Raw genomic sequence first — 15,127 nt, 5'->3', positions numbered from 1 at the left:
TAAACTATATAATTGAGGGTGTTGCTGATGTGTTTGTGAGGCATGTATGGCTATAGTTCTGCTTGGTTCCAGTCACACAGGCAAGACCCAAATTTATTATAACATAGTAAATTCACTACCAGGTGTAAGTCTGATATTTTAATGGCAGATTTTGTAGTTTACATAAGGCTTGCATAATGAATAACATCAAATTAAACATTTTTTATATTAAAAAAAAATCAGGATTTCTGTATTTCCATGTACATTGGCCAAACCGGACAGTCTCTACATAAAAGAATGAACGGACACAAATCAGATGTTAAGAATTATAACATTCAAAAACCAGCTGGAGAACCCTTCAATCTCCCTTGTCACTTGATTACAGACCTAAAAGTCGCAATATTACAACAACAAAAAAACTTCAAAAACAGACTCCAGCGAAACACTGCTGAATTGGAATTAATTTGCAAATTGGACACCGTTAAATTAGGCTTGAATAAAAACTGGAAGTGGATGGGTCATTACACAAGGTAAAACTATTTCCCCGTGTTTATTTTTCTCCCCTACGGTTCCTCACACCTTCTTGGCAACTGCTGGAAATGGGCCATTTTGATTACCACTACAAAAAGTTTTTTCCCCCCTCTTCTCCTGGTAATAGTTCACCTTAACTGATCATTCTCATTATAGTGTGTATGGTAACACCCATTGTTTCATGTTCTCTGTGTGTATATATATCTTCCTACTGTATTTTCCATTGAATGCATCTGATGAAGTAGGTTTTAACCCATGAAAGCTTATGCTCAAATTTCTTAGTCTCTAAGGTGCCACAAGTACTCCTGGTTTTTTTTTGTTTGTTTGTTTGTTTGTGTTTGGTTTTTTTTACACACAAAATAAGGATTCAAGTGTACTGCCATTAAATCCCCTGATCCATCCCTCAGTGAAATACTAACAGTTTTTACTATTGGTTGGCTATGGTTTGAGTAACAGTACACTTATCACCAGTACACACACACAGAGCTATATATATTAATGATACTTAGATCTTTTTTTTTTTTTTTGCCCTTGGGAAGCCAAATCTTCATTTAGGAGTCAAGTAAAACAATAGCATAATATACAATTAGCTTCTTACTGTGTGGTAGGACTTACCTAAAGGCTGCCACTAATGGAGCATAAACTGAGTCTCCATCATACACGTACAAATGGTCCCAACTGCATTCTGTAGCAAAGTGATTGAATCGAAGCCTCAAGACTGTATTTGGCCTAAACAAAAAACAAACCCTAAATTAACCATACAAAAAACCCACAACGGATAGCATCCCCAAACAACTGCCTTGATGTGAAGTTTCACTCTCAAAGTGACTCATTCACCTTACAGTAACTGTGATTTCTCAAGATGTGTTGTTCATTTAGATTCCACTCTGTGCACCCCATGCATGAGATTTGGCAAGCAATGTCCACTGGGTCCACACCTGTGCCCAGGATATCTTCACCACCCCACTCCAGCCCCCGAAAAGGCATTAAAGGCAGGCTGTTCCTATGTCAATACAGAATTCTGTAGTTAGAGGCCTCTAAAAGCAGGAAAGGAGGGTGGGTCAGGATATCTTTGGTATCCATGATATCCACATCTCAATTTCTGTAAGGCAAGTATTCAGTTATTAGACAATGACTTGAAAAAAAATATATAGATTCCACTATTGGTGACTAACAAACATTTATCTGTTTGCATGGAATTGGATAAATATGGTATAACAACATATATAGAACAGCATAAGATATACCTCTACCTCAATATAACGCTGTCCTCGAGAGCTAAAAAAATCGTACAGCGTTATAGGTGAAACCGTGTTATATTGAACTTGATTTGATATGCCAGAGCCCGCAGCCTCGCCCCCCTGGAGCGCTGCTTTACCACGTTATATCCGAATTCGCATTATATTGGGGTGGTGTTATAACGGGGTAGAGGTGTACTTAAACAATGACTAGAGAGGACGAAAGAGTAGTGTCTTGCAAAGGTGTGTACTGAGCTCTGAGTAGCTGCCAGATAGATTTCAGAAGTAGGGATGTTTTTGAAACAGGCAACAGAGGCTGCCTGAGCTCTAATGGGACCAGGTGACTAACTCGGCTAACCCATAGCAAGTCCTCATACAGCTGGAGTCCCACTTAGATATTCTGAGAGAAGAATGACTGACCCTTAACCATTTCTGCAAAGGCCACAAACAGTGTAAGTGTGTTCCTGAATGGTTTTGGCCTGTCAATATAAAAAGGCAGTGCCTTTACTACAAGTGTGTGAAACTCAGCTTTCCGCACAGGGGGGCGGGGCTGTGGGCTGAGTAAGGCTTGGGGAAGAAAACTGGGAGATGAACAGACTGGATCATATGGAACTTAAACAATTTTTGGAAGGAACTTGAGATGAGGTCTAATTGTGACACTATCCTTATGAAAACTATACAAGGGGGACATGCCATGTGGTCCTAAATCTTGCCTATCCTTTGAGCAACGGCCACTCCAAAAAGAAGTCTTCACTGGAAGGCGGTACAGGGAACCAGCTGCTAAAGGCTCAAAGGGGGGGAACCCCCATCAATCTTGCTAATCCTCTACTGAGGCACAAAGAGGAAGGGGGTTCCTAAATTGGGGAGAAATAAACATCTACTGCAGCTGTTCTCAAACTGTGGGTTGGGACCCCAAAGTGGGTTGTGAAGGCTGGCTTAGACTTGCAGGGGCTCGAGGCCAAAGCCCGAGCCCCACCACCCAGGGCTAAAGGATTCAGCCCTGGATGGTGGGGGCTCAGGCTTTGGCTTTGTCTCACCCTCCGGGACACTGGGACTCAGGCGGGCTCAGGCTTCGGTCCCCACTCCTGGGTTTGTGTAGTAATTTCTTGTTGTCAGAAGGGGGTCGTGGTGCAATGAAGTTTGAGAACCCCTGATCTACTGCACGATGAGAAAACACAATGTGGCCCTTGATAGGAGAGTGGTGAAGTATTTTAAAGTTACATGAATTGAAATGGTAGTTGAGTCTGAATAAACATGGGTCCCTTATCTCTTCCTTTTTGGAGCTGAGACATACAGGCCTAGGGAATGTGGATCAGCCTGGGAGTCATTTAAAGAATGGAAGGCCTCATCTGTCTTTGAATTAAGAAATTCATTGTCCTCAAAGAGAAAGCCCTCAATTGTAGGGCTGCCAAGCAATTAAAAAGATTAATCTCAATTAATCACACGATCAAACTCACTGTTAAGCAATAATAGAATACCATTTATTTAAATATTTTTGCATGTTTTCTACATTTTCATATATATTGATTTCAGTTACAACACAGAATACAAAGTGTACAAGTACTCACTTTATATTTATTTGAAATTACAAGTATTTGCACTGTAAAAAAAACAAAAGAAATAGTATTTTTCAATTAATCTAATACAAGTACTGTAATGCAATCTCTTTATCATGAACGTTGAACTTACAAATTTAGAATTATGTGCAAAAAAATCTGCATTTAAAAATAAAACAATGTAAAATTTTAGAGCCTGCAAGTCCACTCAGTCCTACTTCTTGTTCAGCCAATCACTCATACAAACAAGTCTGTTTACATTTGCAGGAGATAATGCTGCCCACTTCTTGTTTACAATGTCACCTGAAAGTGAGAACAAGCGTTCTTGTGGCACTGTTGTAGCTGGTGTCACAAGATATTTACGTGTCAGGTGAGTGCAAGATTCACATGTACCTTCATGCTTCAACCACCATTCCAGAAGACATGTCCATGCTGAGCAGAACCCGTTGTCAATAACAATCCAAAGCAGTATGGACCAACGCATGTTCATTTTCATTATCCGAGTCAGATGCCACCAGCAAAAGGTTGATTTTCTTTTTTGGTGGTTCAGGTTCTGTAGTTTCCGCATCGGAGTGTTGCTCTTTTAAGACTTCTGGAAGCAAGCTCCACACCTTGTCCCTCTCAGTTTTTGGAAGGCACTTCAGATTCTTAAACCTTAGGTTGAGTGCTGTAGGTATCTTTAGAAATCTCTCATTAGTACCTTGCTTGCGTTTTGTGAAATCTGCAGTGACAGTGTTCGTAAAATGAACAACATGTGCTGGGTTATCATCCGAGACTGCTATAACATGAAATATATGGCAGAATGCGGGTAAAACAGAGCAGGGAACATACAATTCTTCCCCAAGAAGTTCAGTCAGAAATTTAATTAACACTTATTTTTTTAAATGAGCATTATCAACATGGAACCATGTCCTCTAGAATGGTGGCTGAAGCATGAAGGGGCATACGAATGTTTAGCATATCTGGCACGTAAATACCTTGCAATGCAGGCTACAAAAGTGTCATATAAATGCCTGTTCCCACTTTCTGGTGAAATTGTAAATAAGAAGAGGGCAGAATTATCTCCTGTAAATATAAACAAACTTGTTTGTCCTAGCAATTGGCTGAACAAGAAGTAGGCCTGAGTGGACTTGTAGGCTCTGAAGTTTAACATTGTTTTGTTTGTGAGTGCAGTCATGCAACAACAAAAAATTTAAAAAAATCTACATTTGTAAATTGCACTTTCACTACAAAGAGATTGCACTACAGTACTTGTATAAGGCAAATTGAAAATTACTATTTCTTTCGTTTATCATTTTTACAGTGCAAATATTTGTAAGCAAAACATACACTTTGATTTCAATTACAACACAGAATACAATATATACGAAAAGGTAGAAAAACATCCAAAATATTTAATAAATTTCAACTGGTATTCTATTATTTAACAGTGCAGTTAAACGTGCAATTAATCGCAAATAATTTTTTAATTGTGATTAATTTTTTTGAGTTAATCGAATGAATTAACTGCAATTAATCAACAGCCCTACTCAATTGTTATTTGGACCTCCATGGGAATCCCAAATGCTTGTAACCAGGATAATCTTCACATCTCAGATGTGACCGTGGTGAGTAATGCTGTATTAGAGGCATCTAGTGCAGCCCACAGGAGAAGTGCGAGATATCAGCTGCTCCTCATTTATTATAGATTTGAACTTGTTGGTGGCACCAGGCATGACCCAGTGTTAACAGAAGGGTGGAAAATGACAGTGCCAATGAAGGCTCCCTGTATTAGGCCTCTGCTTGTCTGAACCGCTTCCATGTTTAAACTTTAATTAACCCCACAGGCTAGATGGAAAGAATGGAATGTGTGGCAACTAGTTATCAGTACCAGGAGGCAATTATACAGCCTGCTTGCACCTGGCTAAAGGGAGTGAAACAGAATGACCGGTCAAGAAAAGTTACTAACGAGATAATATATTTTTTGCCAAGTATGATCTAACCTGTTTAGAGTAATTGCTACGTTATAATGTATTTGCTGTATGGGAACTGAAAAGGAGGGAGAAGGGGGGGGGAGGGGGGAGCTGGGCATTGGGGGTAATAGACATGCTTAGCTAAGATCATGTATAAAGACAGAGAGCTGCTTGTCTGGGGTGTGCTTGATCTGAGGCATGTGCCTCCAAGCATCCTGCGCTTTGAGATCTCAAATAAACTTTTTTTTGCTTCTCCACCCTGGTGTGTCTAATCAGAGCAAGGCACTCCGGGCAACGAATCACTGTTGCTGTAGCCTCAGGCCTTTTTGTGCCGGCAACAAACTCTTTCCTAGACTCTAGAGAAAGTGTGACTGTAAATTGAGTCAGCTTGTCACAGGGCAAGTAACTGTATTTTGCTAGCAGTTCTGGGTAATTAGTTTCTCACATCTAGAGACTGGCTAGTAAGTAGACTTTATTGATCAAATAGATCCCACAAAGCTGGAGCTTTCTCCCTTTTGTGTTGATTTGGGAGGTCCTTGCTGTTTGAACTTCTCCTGGACAGCTGCTTCAAGAGATCCTGGCACTAGATGAGAACACAAGTACTCAAATCCCTTTGAAGGGTGGAATCTATGCTGGAGACTGCCACCAGTGCTTCGCCAGTTCCAACAGTCCCTGCTTTATAGGCATGGTGAGCCTACCGAACATGAAAAGGTAGGGAATATTCAGCAGTCATATTTCCGGTCTGAATTTGTCTAGCTTCAACTTCCAGCTACTGGATCTTGTTATACACCTTTGTCTAGTAGACTCTAGAGCTCTCTTAACAGCACAGGATTCACTCCGGGCATGAGGTGAAGACAGACACCTGCACAGTTGATAGCTTTATAGAAATTTTTCAGAGTGGAACTGTACTTCAGAATTGCATACCTTTACATTTGGCAAACCAGAGATAGTACAGACTATCTCTGTAAGGATGTGTACTTGGATTTGGCAGCATAATTCTCTACTATCTCCTTTCTGCCCAGCTTTAACCCTTCATTCACACTATCCTCTGATGCCAAGACTAAAATCAAGTGAGAAGGCGAAGCTGGAAGAGCTTTGTGTGCAGCTCAGCACTTCGACTAACACGGGTTCATTTTGTGCATCTCTGAGCACCAAAGATGTGGTATATGACTGAGGAAGAAGATTTCTAGCTCACTCCTCATAAAATATGTGTTTTCCTGGGAAAGCAACCGGATACATGCAAGGAAACGCTGCACATGAACTAAGATTAGCTATGTTGATATTTATCAGGGAATTGCAAATAGAACATTTTCTTTGGTAAAAATAAGTTAACAAGTAGAAAACTGGAGCCTGGTGATAGGAGATTAAAGCTTGTTATAAAAGAATTGCTGAGCTTTGGGAAATGTTAAGGAACATACCACAGACACACAGTCTAATCTTCCTACAAAACCAACGGAAACAAAGTGTACAGAGAACATAGGTCAAAATGTATTCTTTACTGTTTCAAGATCTTAGGGACCCTGATCCTGCAAAATGCTGAGTGACCTCAACTCCCAGGAATTTCAGCACAGGTGAATTCCATCAGAAAACCTAGTCTTTATTCAGAAACCTGTCCATTTAGCCTCTTTCCAGAGTTCCACAGTTCTGCTTCAACCTCAGTTAAAGCTATGTCGTTTAATGCATGACAGCTGACAGTTCAAATGTTTAAAAACTAGACTGATTTTGCAGCTCTGGCGCTGGCACTTACCCACACACAAAAAAAATCCAAAAAACACACACATTTGTGATGGTTAAACCACTAATCAGATGACAGTCAGAAACTAAACACTGTAAGTGTCACTCTTAAAATTACTGCAAAAGTCAGTAAAAGCAATAAAAAATGATCAAAGTCACAGTGTAATGGTCATCAGAGGGCAAGCTTGAACCTGGGATCTCTGGAGCTAAATGCATGAGCCTCTACTGCATGAGCTAGAAGCCACATGGCTCTTAACTAAGGCTGTAGCAGACTCATTACTCTCTAAGTGGTCTCAGTGCCACTAGAGGAGAACAGATCACTACACCCAGAAGGTGTGGGGGTTACAACAGCAACAAGCAACCTTTGGCACGTGGTCCATCGGGAAAACCTGCTGGGGGGCCGGGATGGTTAGTTTACCTGCAGAGTCCGCAGGTTTGGCCAAATGCAGTTCCCACTAGCCACTGTTTGCCATTCCAGGCCAATGGGGCTGCAGGACGTGGCGGCCAGCACATGCCTCGGCCCGCAGCGCTTCTCGCAGCCCCCATTGGCATGAAACGGCAAACGGCAGACAGTGGGCACTGCAATCAGCCAAACCTGCGGATGTTGCAGGTAAACAAACCATCTCGGCCCGCCAGCAGCTTTTCCTGATGACCTGCGTGCCAAAGGTTGCTGATCCCTGATGTGGAAGGGTCCCAACTACCTTTTCAGACTTTAAGACACCTTTGCAAGAAGGGCAACCATTCCTCTGATGTCACTGCGAACTAAGGAGTAAATATACATTTGGAAAGCAACAGAAGCTCAGCATTTATTTGAAAATTTATTTTTTTTCATGTACAGGGTTTTTTAAAGTTAGAGCTCTCTGCTTTTGGCATTTTGAAAAAAAAAAGTTACAAATACAGTCTAGCCAACCATCTGAAATTCGGAAATCTGGAGAGTTTGCAACCATAATACTTAGGTCATTTTAACACAAAAACAAAATTCCATGTGTTTTGATCTTTTCAACTATCCAATTTTATAAAGCAGTCAAGCCCTTGAATTTCATCATTTAGAAAGGGCAATGTTGATTATTGCGAGAGTGTTCTTTCCCATAATAAGTCATAAAAGTGAGTGAAACCAAGGTCTAAATGTGTTCACTAACTGAATTGCACTTAAAATTATTGTAAATAATGCTCTCTAAAAATTAAGGTGTTTGCTACTTACTTTCCTTCAATGAGCCATGTGCATTTTGTTTTGTATTTATAATGTCCAGGCCCATCTGTTACATATCCAGAAGATCCAGTTAGCCTGTAAATAAAAATTAGAAATGTAGGTTTCTAATGTGATTAAATACTTGAGTTTTTCCAAACATCTTAGGTTCAAAAAATACCCTGATTAAAGCACCCAACTTTAGGTTTTCATTTACTGAATGGCCATTATTAAAAAAAAACAAAAAAAAAAACCCCCACACACACAAATGGATCAGACAATTGGGATTCTGCTACTGTACTCTTCGTCTGTACCCCTTCTCGTAACTAGCCAGAGTACCCACAAGTTGTGCCAGGAAGTTCAAAGTGGTGTTCTCATCTGGCTTCCTTCTCATATCAGCAACTCAGACAAATTGTATTTCTTTCATAACGGAAGATAGGTACAGGAAGAGAAATGTAGGGAGGATGTCAATAGAGCTTCCCTTAATACAGCAGCCAGAAGTGATGAAACAAGGTACTTGTTTATAAGTATTGCAGTGAAAACAATAGAAAATGAAAGATTTGTTTCAAAGTGCAAAGTTACTACAAAAGTAAAACTTTCAAAATACAAAGAAATATTACTTTCAAAAGCAGAGTCTGAGGGAATGAGGAGTACTTGTGGCACCTTAGACACTAACAAATTTGTTTGAGATAAGCTCAAATAAATGTGTTAGTCTCTAAGGTGCCACAAGTACTCCTAGAGTCTAAAGGGTAACTCATGGTCCAGTCTAGATTGAGCTTATGTTACACTCTTCTCCAAGACCTATGTGCTGAACTCCCCTTACTCTCCACTCCATCTTCTAATATAATAACCCTCTTTGTCACCACCTGGCTCAATTATAACTCATTTCTGCTTTGATAACCCACATTGCAGGCAATGGTCCCTGTTCCTGGTATAAGTTTATTTCTTAAAATGCTGCCTCTTCCATCACTCTGTTTCCCCTTAGACTACTCAAAATTATTTGCCACTGTCTTTATTGAAATGCATCACTGCTGGACACAGATTGATTGGATGATTTTAGCCATTCCTTAGCAGATTCATTAAATCTAGCATTTGAAGTGTTGGTGTAAAAATAAAAACAAAACCCTACCTATGGAAGAATTCGAGAGTAATAGAGCATGCACCAGCTGTACTGGTGTGGAGTGAGTGCTTAAGTGTCCTCAATTAAACCGTATTTCCTTTTCTCCCTGGGAGTAATTATTTCCACTTTAGCATTTCAATTGGCCAGTTAAGACTCAGGCCTGTGTGTCACCTAAATGAGCATACTAATACTCCATTTCAAGCAACACAAATGCAAATTTTAAATGATATAAAATCCAATCTTACTAAAGGTAAAGACAAAATTATTTGTAACAGCAGGTACCGAATATAACCTCACAAGTCAAGGAAAATTAGCAATTTCTATCATAATGTTAAAAAAACTAGGGCTGTCACGCAATTAAAAACATTAACTGCGTGATTAAAAAACATTAACCATGATGAATCACGCTGTTAATAATAGAATACCATTTATTTAAATATTCTGTATGTTTTCTACATTTTCAAATATATTGATTTCAGTTACAATGCAGAATACAAAGTGTACAGTGCTAACTTTATATTTTTTTATTTACAAATATTTGCAATGTAAAAATTAAAATAGTATTTTTCAATTCACCTAATACAAGTACTGTAATGCAATCTCTTTATCATGAAAGTTGAACTTCCAAATGTAGAATTATGAACAAAAAATAACTGCACTAAAAATAACAAAACATAAAACTTTAGAGCCTACAAGTCTACTCAGTCCTGCTTCTTGGTCAGCCAATTGCTCAGACAAACAAGGTTGGTTACATTTGCAGGAGATAATGCTCCCACTTCTCACTTTCAGGTGGCATTGTAAACAAGAACAGGTGTTTGCCTAGCACTGTTGTAGCCAGTGCCGCAAGATATTTACGTGCCAGATGCAGTAAAGATTCCTATGTCCCCTCATGCTTTGACCACCTTTCCATGCTGATGGCAAGTTCTGCTCAATAACTATCCAAAGCAGTGTGGACTGACATATGTTCATTTTCATCATCTGAGCCAGATTCCACCAGCAGGTTGATTTTCTTTTTTGGTGGTTCGGGTTCTGTAAGTTTCCACATCGGAGTGTTGCTCTTTTAAGACTTCTGAAAGCATGCTCCACACTTTGTCCCTCTCAGATTTTGGAAGGCACTTGAGATTTTTAAACCTTGGGTCAAGCGCTGTAGCTATCTTTAGAAATCTCACATTGTTATCTTCTTTGCGTTTTGTCAAATATGCAGTGAAAGTGTTCTTAAAATGAACAACATGTGCTGGGTCATCATCTGACACTGCTATGAAGCATACGGCAGAATGCGGGTAAAACAAAGCAGGAGACATACAATTCTCCCACGCTGAGAAGTTCAGTCAAAAATTTAATTAATGCATTTTTTTTTTTTTATCATCAGCATAGAAGCATGTCCTCCGGAATGGTGGCTGAAGCACGAAGGGGTATATGAATGTTTAGCATATCTGGCATGTAAATAACATGCAATGCCGGCTACAAAAGTGCCTTGCAAACGCCTGTTCTCACTGGTAGGTGACATCGTAAATAAGAAGCGGGCAGCATTATCTCCCGTAAATGTAAACAAACTTGTTTGTCTTAGCAATTGGCTGAACAAGAAGTAAGACTGAGTGGACTTGTAGGCTCTAAAGTTTGACATTGCTTTGTTTTGAGTGCAGTTATGTAACCGAAAAAAAAAATCTACATTTGTAAGTAGCACTTTCACGATAGAAACTGTACTACAGTACATGTATGAGGTGAATTGAAAAACTTTTATCATTTTAGTGCAAATATTTGTAATAAAAAATAATATAAAGTGAGCACTGTACACTTTGTATTCTGTGCTGTAATTGAAATCAATATATTTGAAACTGTAGAAAAACCATCCACAACCAGCCACTGCTTGCATCCGAAGAAGTGGGTGTTCACCCACGAAAGCTCATGCTACAAAACATCTGTTAGTCTATAAGTTGCCACAGGATTCTTTGCTGCATCCACAAATAGTACACCAATTGACATTTATTAAATATGATTTAATAGTGCGATTAAAACCACAATTAATCGAAATTAATTTTTTTAAATGGATTTTAATTCTGAGTTAATCATGTGAGTTAACTGTGATTAATTGACAGCCCTAATAAAAACCTATCCTCAGGCTGCAGAAAATGCCATTACTCCAAGAAGCTGCACTTCTGGAGGGTATTATCTTTGTATCTCATATCCTACCTCTGTTTCAGTTATTATATCAACTGAAAACTCTATTTTTTTTAATTACACACTGATAATTCCCCACTATTTCATTTACCATGGAAGCAAGAGTCCTTCCCAGGAGATAAATGTGAAAAATTTCTCCAAATCCTGCCTCTCACCCTCCCTTTGGACGAGAACTGAGTACTAAGCCATGACATCATTCACCCTCCCCCACATGTGGGTCATATTTACAAGCTCACCAGGCTTCTGGAACCCAAGGGCTTGTGAGATTTAAAACCACTACAAGTTACAGATTCATTGCCTTTTTCCGCAGTTTAACTATTGACTGGTGCTGAGCAACATCCTTTCCCAAGGGAGGAGCAGCAGTGCATACGTGCAACGCATCCTGAGAGAGTCTGAGAATCCATTGGAATTTAGGGGAGAGTGTAAGATCAAGACCAAAACTATCTGGCCCAGTTTGACTGATACAGATAAAATGAGACCAAGTAGTCCTAGCGGTTCCTCACAGATGCATTATTAAAAGAGGAGTTCCAAAAGCCAGTGGAAATTTTTACAAGAGAATTTTGGCATTAAAAACATTGTGAAGTAGCAATCAACATGTTCCAGCAACATGTTCTGGCAACTGAGCAGCTACACGACACTCCACTGGAGAACATCCTTGTATTTTAAAGCAACATAGCAAGTTCTCAGAGAAGCATATTTTATTAGAGCTGGTCAGGAAAAAGTTAGACAGAACCATTTCCAGAGCATGCAGCTCCATCAAAATGAAAAATACTTTATGAAATCATGTTGATTTCATCAAAAATTGAAAGAAGTTCCAACTATGTCAAAATGCCCCATTTCAACATTTAAGAAAAAAATGTTTTCACTTTTCCTTTCTAAATGACTTGTTTTATATTTTTTTAAAAAATTGTATGCTATATATGATAAATAAAAGTCAAATGGAAGTGAAATGTTCCAATTTTATTGAAGCTAACTATTTTAATTGACCCAAAATGAATTTTTTGAAATTTTCTTTCACGGAGAAATTTCAAATTGTGGGTGTTTGTTCCTAATTGGAATGAAAACCAACGTGGAAGTCTTGATTGAATTTTCATTTTCCGCACAGCTCTACATTTTATACTTTCCAACTTAAAATATCTGGGCCCAAAACTTTTCAGTCTGAAGTTCAGCACTGAGTCCGTTTTGGGGCAACTAGAGCAGTGGCCCAATTTTCAGAGGTGTGCTAAGCTCCTGCAGATTCCGTGACCTTCAGTCAGGAGGCTTTGAGTATTGTTTGTTTGTTTTTTCAATTGTTCAGCATTTCTGAAAAGTCAGACTATTCATTTATATTTTTAAACATGGACTCCGGTACCTAATTCTAGGCACTAATATTTGAAAAAATTTGGCCCTCTTTTCTAAACCTTAATCTTTTGAAAACAGCTTCAACGGGGAGCCTGGGAATCAATGTTTTAAGTAAGCTAATGTTTCAACTCTGAAGGCACTTTGCCTGCAACTGATAATATGCAGACTTTGGAAGCTGAGTAAATCTCAGGAGCTAAAAAACAATCAGCCATTACCCAGGAATCATTATGAACGACCTGCTCTGGAAACAATTACTCTGGCATCCACTATCAAAGGCAATATAAGATAATGTCTCAAACATTCCAGGAAACCTTGCATGCTCCAGTGTTGACAGAACTAAGACATATTTGAACAATACAAAAACAAAAATGAACTGTTTAAGTTTTAAAAAAATAACCCAAAACCTTTATCAACAAAGTTTACTTGGTAAAAACAAGATCTGAATACTAATCTGTAAATGATTTACACCCCTTGCTAACCTTTGGAACATATTTCATTAAACACAAATAAACCCACGTATACTAAGTATCATTACAGAGAGTTCAACACAAAAGCAAACGAAATTGAAGCTAAGTTGTCATAACTGCAAACTGGTATTACACAACACATGGTACTGTATGAACAACCCGCAAGTTAAGAAGAAATACCTGGCAAAAAGCAAGCTAAAGGCTGGAATCTTATCCTTTAATTCAACAAAAACAAGCTGATAAGAGGTTAAATTGGGTTCCCAATACTAATGAAAAACAAAAACCCTAGAATTTTTCTAATATTGGTCCTCTGTCTACACTACATAAAAATCTACCATATTTAAGCACTGTACCTGAGCCTGGCAGTGGCCCATCATTCCTTAAACATGGTTTGGTTTTCTCTATGTGAAAAAGATCGAAACATATGATCTAAGAGCAAGGTAATTAAATTCTGGGAAAATTTGCAGTGTAGCTGGTGCCACCCCAACACCAGATGATATGACAACCAGAACCATTATGAGAGCGATCTTTTTACTAACGTACTATTGGGAATAAAAGTCACTGGAGCCCTATACTGTCACTGACTCTCATACAGCTTGACTCACTGACATAACATTATAAATGTACGAAATATTTATCACCTAGATACTAGGGATGGGCATCCTAGAAATGAACTAAAAATTGTATGCATATATTAATTCATAACTTTGAATGCTGTGTATTCTTACTGTTCTATCCTAAACCAGCAGTGCATTACATCATACTGTAAGAAGCTCTTCTAGACTGTCCAGGCTTTAACTGGCTCCAGCCGTTCTTGACCGGGACAAGTAGTTACTGTAATGTAAGGACAACAGGCAAACAAATGAAGGGAGTGAGTATAGAGAGGCTTAACACCTTCAGAGCTCTAAGAGGGACTTGGAGGACCTCCAGAGTGGAAAAATGCTATAAACAATATCTGTTTTACAAATACACCTCAGACTTTTTGGATTTAAAAAAAAAATCAAAAGCAATTAGTTAATTTTTAACATTAACAGATGGCAAAACTGTAATTTACAGTATTGAGGTAACATTTTCCAAAGCATTTAGGTGACTTAAAAGTCTAAGCATCATTGGCTTTCAGTGGGACTTAGGCTCTTAAGTACTTAAGTCACTTTTGAAAATCGTAGTCCTGAAGTCCCATTTTCGAAAGTACCTAACTAATTCATGCTCCACAGTTAGACATATACAAGCCAGGCACACTGTGGGTTTCATTTTTTTATAAATCAAAAGGAAGATGAAGCAGTACAAAAGGTCAACAGATTTTGCTGAAAAAAAGCTTACAACGTTTAATGTGAAATGTTTTATTATTTAAAAGCATTTTCTTTATTTTGCTCCTCCTGTGTGGTTCCAACAACCCACACAAAAGCAAAATCCTAATACAAGTGAACCAGAGAGTGAAACCTACCAATCAAGTTTCAATAGACCAACAGAATGAAATGCAAAAACTGACCACAAATCAGAAAATCAGATTTAGCAACTTCAGCTCTCAAACTCAGATTTATTAATACTGGAAGGCTTTTTTTAAACACACAAATGATTGAATATTCACAGCATTACTCTAAAAACACAGACTGCAACCAGACTAATACATCCACTCAGTTACTTAAAATATCAAGTAGCCCGCTTTGCTAAGTGCATAAAGTTTAAAAAAAACAAAACAAAACAAAAAAAAAACCACAGACTAAACAGTACTACAATAGAACTACCACTCAGTCACAAAGTGTTTATTAGCAGAGCAGAGCAACGTTGGAGGTAAATTTAATGCTGGTGACAAACAGTAAAAAGTACTTGCCTTCTATTTAATCT

The 15,127-nt window shown here is 38.6% G+C and overlaps 1 protein-coding gene across 4 annotated transcripts in view; it reads right to left on the bottom strand.

Moving 5' to 3' along the window:
- ATRN (attractin) overlaps nucleotides 1–15,127 on the bottom strand; it is a 231,779-nt gene that overhangs the window by 179,891 nt on the left and 36,761 nt on the right. For all 4 annotated transcript variants that reach the window (XM_039540648.1, XM_039540651.1, XM_039540652.1 and 1 more), the window contains exons 2-3: nucleotides 8,192–8,275; nucleotides 1,126–1,239 (exon numbers count right to left, since the gene is read on the bottom strand). In XM_039540648.1, coding sequence (XP_039396582.1) covers nucleotides 1,126–1,239; nucleotides 8,192–8,275 — 198 coding nt within the window. The remainder of the gene's footprint in view (nucleotides 1–1,125; nucleotides 1,240–8,191; nucleotides 8,276–15,127) is intronic.

This window comes from Mauremys reevesii, linkage group 5, assembly GCF_016161935.1.
Source record: "Mauremys reevesii isolate NIE-2019 linkage group 5, ASM1616193v1, whole genome shotgun sequence".
In the NCBI taxonomy this organism is placed as follows: domain Eukaryota; kingdom Metazoa; phylum Chordata; order Testudines; family Geoemydidae; genus Mauremys; species Mauremys reevesii.
The sequence above is the reverse complement of the archived record's forward strand: the minus strand, read 5'-3'. Positions and strand labels throughout refer to the sequence as shown.